Source organism: Pelobates fuscus, chromosome 6 (genome assembly GCF_036172605.1).
Source record: "Pelobates fuscus isolate aPelFus1 chromosome 6, aPelFus1.pri, whole genome shotgun sequence".
Lineage (NCBI taxonomy): Eukaryota > Metazoa > Chordata > Amphibia > Anura > Pelobatidae > Pelobates > Pelobates fuscus.
In genome coordinates, this window is record NC_086322.1 from 87,064,946 (window position 1) to 87,070,945 (window position 6,000).

The 6,000-nt window shown below is 33.8% G+C and overlaps 1 protein-coding gene across 1 annotated transcript in view; it reads right to left on the minus strand.

The window, feature by feature from the left end:
• The window catches only part of CORIN (corin, serine peptidase), a 281,043-nt gene extending 275,625 nt beyond the window's left edge, over window positions 1-5,418 (minus strand). Inside the window, exon 1 of the mRNA XM_063457921.1 lies at window positions 5,248-5,418. Coding sequence (XP_063313991.1) covers window positions 5,248-5,319 — 72 coding nt within the window. The 5' untranslated portion in view covers window positions 5,320-5,418. The remainder of the gene's footprint in view (window positions 1-5,247) is intronic.
• Window positions 5,419-6,000: the final 582 nt, after the last annotated feature.

The following is a 6,000-nucleotide window of genomic DNA, read 5'->3' on the forward strand; positions in this document are numbered from 1 at the left end:
GCAGGAAATTTGTTTGTGTTGTACATTTTTATCACTTTGATTGCATATTAGAATTTTTCTTATAAGCGATTTAGTCTACTGGACTTGTTCACTAAAGGGATAATTGGGAGGAAATCAAAGTGAAATCTAAATTTTAGACCAAAATAGAGGAATTGGAAGCATAGCTAACTTGAAGAATTTTTGCTATTGAGCGATTTTGACCTGAAATTTGAAAACCCCATTGAATTCCCCCAACAATTCTCACTTTAGTAAATAATCATGCACATCTTGTAACACAAACAAACAATCTATATGCTAACAATTGTAAATGAGCTTAAAAGCAACATTTTTAAACTTGAAATTATTAGTTGGACACAAATTATATATATATATATATATATATATACACATATACACACACACACACACACACACACACACATCTCCAATTACAATAGTTACTTGTAAGAAATAAAACACAATGTTAAATTTAAATTCCAAATTAGAATAAAACAAAAACAAAACAAAAAAATTACAAACTACTATTTTAAAGAAAATGTTTAGCTGAAATGTTAAAAAAATAAATAAAAATAAAAAAAAAGTTAGGAAAGATCTATTAAACCTAAAAAAGGGGAAAAATAATAATAATTATGTTAAGAATGAACCTAGCAGGATATAGGTGCGGAAAAAATACCAACTATAAATGTTTGTTTATCCATACTGAATGTCTATATTTAAATGTTTAATGCCTGCACATTTTAATTTGGTATTGAACTACACACACACACAGCTTAATCCTAAAACCAAATTAAATATGAACATTTACTCAGCATAGCGGGAAAAACTATTACAAATTACCTTTAAATTTTAGTAACCGTGGGTAACAATAAAGTTTATTTTAACCCTAAGAAAACAAATGTATTTTTCATTTGTGTCTTGGAAAGTTTCCATGCTATCCTGACATCAGCCCTAAGTAAATCCACCTGGGAACACATTTAATTTAAGACCATATTAATAAAAGGATATATCAGCTTCTCACTTTTATCCCTTGCAACACACCCACGTATTAAAAAAATAAAAAGGAAAAAAATAAAAAATTAATATGAAACAAAACCGGATCCTTAAAGAAACAGCAAATATTCAGTCCTGTTTATAATCGGGTTACTATAGGAATATCTGTCAGCGTTAGGCACACTTACAATACTCATTACTCTCATACTGAAAACACAATCTTTCAGCTTTTCAAAACTGACAAAAATGTAAAAAGTTACCAAACATTTAAAGAGCCTACAGTACTATTTTTTGTAAGAATAGCTGTAAGTGTTATAGGAATAGTTTAATTGGTGTGCATGACATCAATCTCATGTTACTGGGTAGATTGTTCTAAATAAATAGGCAGTGAGTACGTTTGCTTCTCACATTATGAGTACATTATTGAATGCAGTACAAGGAAGACTGACTAATTACACATTATTAAAGACATGGACATTAAAAGGGAGAAGGTATTGGGGGAGGGCAGATGATCTCTCCTATAATTTTTAGCCAATAAACAGCTATTCACTATGAATTAATAATCAATTTGCAAATTGAGGCTAATTTTGGGGAAATTACAATTTATTCCGCTATATATTTACAATTTGACTACTTTCGCCTACATTTTAAAATTTGGTTTTCATTACACTATAATTTCGATGTTTGTGAATAAATCTTAATCTTTCTTATATTCGCTCTTGCACACTATTTACTTATGTCTTCATATATTTGTCTGTCATTAATAACTGACCATGAATATTCTAATATTTATCTTTAACTCTTTCATTTCAAAATCAATCACTAAAAGATATTGTATTATATATACATACACACACGTATAGGATAGTTTGCCAGAACTGGTGTAATTTGATAGAGGTGGCAAATCATTTTTATGATCATGAAAAGCCACTAAACCCATTTTTTTTATTATATGGTGTTAGCACCAATACCTATAAATGGAAAGTCATGACCACTATCTATAAACACAAGGTGAACAGGCGTGGATCACTAACATATAGAATACAAGGTGAATAGGCACATAGTCCTCACCCTCTTTTTTCTTTTTTAAATAGTCATTTATTGACAAAAACTAGAACATCACAGTTTCAAGGTGTATGGCAAACTTTAAGAAAAATAAAAAAAAAATTCTATATCAACACTTTTTGGGGAACTTGAATTATCACAACCCCTATAATTACATGAAAGATTACTCAACACAACCATGTGTGTGTGTGTGTGTGTGTGTGTGTATATATATATATATATATATATATATATATATATATATATATATATATATATATATATATATATATATGAATGATAGATAATACTCTATTAGCAGAAGGCATTATCAAAATTCATATGGCAACACCATTAATGGGTCTTTAGACAATAAAGAAGTGGAATTACCTGCCTTAATAGGTTGTTTTATCAGTATCTACATATGTTTAAATACATCTGGATATGATTAGTTTAAAAAAAAAAAGAAAAAGATGAATAATATATATATATATATATATATATATATATAAATACACACACACACACACACTATTTTATAAGCCTGGCAAGAGATTCCTCATCCATTGAGAATTCCAATTTCTCTTTCGCTATTATAATAAGAAATGTTGCCTATTTGTGAAACGTGTGAAAATGAAAGGTTGAAATTGATGGACTCATCTTTTCCCAATCTATATTACTGTGTAACTATGTGTATGACACACACAACACGGCGTACCATCTGTTACTACATTATACACAGATGTCACCAAATGTATGTAGACACCCATATAACTTTGAAAAAGAAAAAAAAGAAGTGGCTCCAGAAAAATAGATGTGTGCAATATATATACATACATATATATATATATATATACACACACACACACACAGACAGACTTGGCAGATCCACTAGTTCATGGTGATAGCTTGGAGGAAAGTCGAGATAGGGGGGATATGATAGAAACATTTAAATACATAAAGGGAATCAACACAGTAAAGGAGGAGACTATATTTAAAAGAAGAACTACCACAACAAGAGGACATAGTCTTAAATTAGAGGGACAAAAGTTTAAAAATAATATCTGGAAGTATTACTTTACTGAGAGGGGAGTGGATACATCGAATAGCCTTCCAGCTGAAGTGGTAGAGGTTAACACAGTGAAGAAGTTTAAGCATGCGTGGGATAGGTATAAGGCTATCCTAACTATAAAATAAGACCAGGGACTAATGAAAGTATTTAGAAAATTGGGCAGACGAGATGGGCCGAATGGATCTTATTTGCAGTCACATCCTAGGTTTCTATAAAGTGTCCCATCCCCCATCATAGAGTCTAGGGGGCATCGTTTTCAGTTTAGTGCCTGGATGTTACGTGCAGCCATATCAACCAAGGGAACTCGTTCGCACATCCATACATTGCCATCAGGTAAAACAAAACACACAATGTAAAAAAAAATAAAAAAAATTGTGCATGGTTATCATTAGAATAGAGAACTGAAGCATGGACCTCTGCCATGTGTTAAAAAGATAAAAAATAAATAAGAAAATACAGCTTTAACAAACTGGAAAGTCCCTAATCACTTCATGCCAACTCCTACAGTATGTAATTGCTATTTCTGGATGTAAGTGAACATATCTACATGGATATAATGCATTGTGAGTGACAGACAGACAGACATACACAAAGCCTCTAGAACCAAGCTGAGAAGTATGTGCAATAGGACATCTAACAGTTTGGAGATCTAATAATGTACACTATTAAAGTAATCAGTCCGATTTAATATAAAGCACAAATAAAACGCATTCTGCTCCAATAATTATAAACAGTCCTGAATTATATGACTGTTGCTTATTTTAAAGACTATAATATATTTATTAATAGTAACTATTAATATCTCAGATACCACACATCTTAGACAATTCCAGCCCTGGACACTGCTTTCGTGACAGGTGATAAATAAATGTACATTATTCACAGTTAAACTGTACGGTTGTACACAAAGAGTTAACGCTTGAGAGATGCTCATTTTACAGACAGGATACTCTATAGCCAATGGTTTAAGTAGTAGGTCTTGTTGTCATAGCATTAAACTATCGATGTCTATCTGGTGAGCAGCTTAACTCCCACATGTTTCTGATGAATTTAATTGATTTTGTGGACCACACATATGGTCAGGAAAATGATACCAAAAAGCCATCTGTCAATTAGATTGATGATCTAGCAGATTTTCTTTAGTTTAGAGAGGTGCTGCTATGTATTGATGCACGTTGGGTCTAGTTACACCTTCCTAGCTCATACAGACATACAGTTGGATGTATGATGGATAGCAAGATATGGCATATCGTTTGAGCGCAGCCAACTGAGACACTGCATTTGTTTGTTTTACACTGATGTAAGAGGAAGTAGCAGTCAGCACATTGTATAACACCAATTATTGATTATGAAATCCATGATATTATACAATCTTTGGCAAATAAATATATTTTTTCCCCCAAACACATTTCTGTACAACGCCTTCCAGGAATAGACATCTGGTGCTTCTGTCCAGCGTCTACAAACTTTATTTCCCCATCGGGTAAAGGGCTGGCTGAATGGTGGAGCACAGCAACTGCTGTCTGGCTGAGAGTTATAGGAACTGCAGATTAAGCAGCTAGGAGATTATCAGGCTGGCTAAGAGGAATGAGAGTCCAGCCATAACATTAACAGACATACTGTAGTTATCAACTCAGACATAATAATGGATAACATGACAATATGTGCAGCACTCACATAATCATCTACATAAAACCAGAATGTATTTTTCCTGTCATCGCCATCCTAAATCATCCTGCAAGTACTTTGTAAATCCCCAGGGACTAAAGATCGCCACAAGGAAAAAAAAAAAAAAGAGGCAAGACACACACTGTATTTGTATCACTGATTTAGAATGTCCTGTGAACTTTCATAACAGAACTGTCTATAAACTGCCAATCAACACGAATCGCATTAGTGGAATTATTGATCTCCTAAATGTCAAATTATCAGATGCAATATAGCACGCGTTTATCCTGTAAATTATAGCTGTAATATGATTATTGATATTCACTGATAGACAGCACTGGACAATTGTTTTATTGCACAGGAGGAGAGCCATAGACTAAAAATGACATTTAGCAGAATATCCCCCCCTGGCTCACTTCTAATGTAGAATGCATAGATCTGGGTGTAATAATGTGTGAGCTCTGTGGTCTTACCCTGTCTGTGCAGATGACTGGTCGGTAGGTCTCTTCAGGAGGAAGGGAAGCAAACTGTTGCATTGACAGCATGCTCAGAGTGCGCACATTCCCAGCCCTCTGCTAGACACTCTCCCTGCAAGGCTCCCTCCTCACATACTCCCCACGCAGGGATCACTGCTCCACTTAGCTTCCACGTGCAGGAGATGAGCAAGGATCCCAGCATCTTGTCAGCTACACAGAGCCAGGGACACGCCTCTGATGGACAGCAGGGCTGGGGTGGGGGGGGGGGGGGGGGGGAGACACCCACTCTGTATCCACACACCTCTCACATCTTTATTATCACTAGAACAGAATCTATAAATATGAATCTAATTTATAAATGCACACATCAAAATACAAAAACATATCACTTAACATTTCAAGAAAAAAAAATGTTACCAGGACATGGTTATATACAGTATTGGAAAATATAATACTGTATATTCATATACCAGTTTGTCATTTACTGGGTTTTATTCAGTAAATAGGGAATTGCTGAAAACTAAAATCAAAATTATCATTTTTTTATGCCATATTATCCACGTTGGGAACATAGGCCAAGTTCTTTTGGTCCTAATTCAAAAGTTTGGTTTCCAGATCACAGCAACTGGGGTTTATTTACTAAACTCGGATTCGTAGTGAGTTAAAATCCAAATGTGGAAATTTAGAATAAAATAGTCGATAAGGAGAAATGTTGCAATAAGCTTGCCTATTTTAGCCTCATTTCTTAAT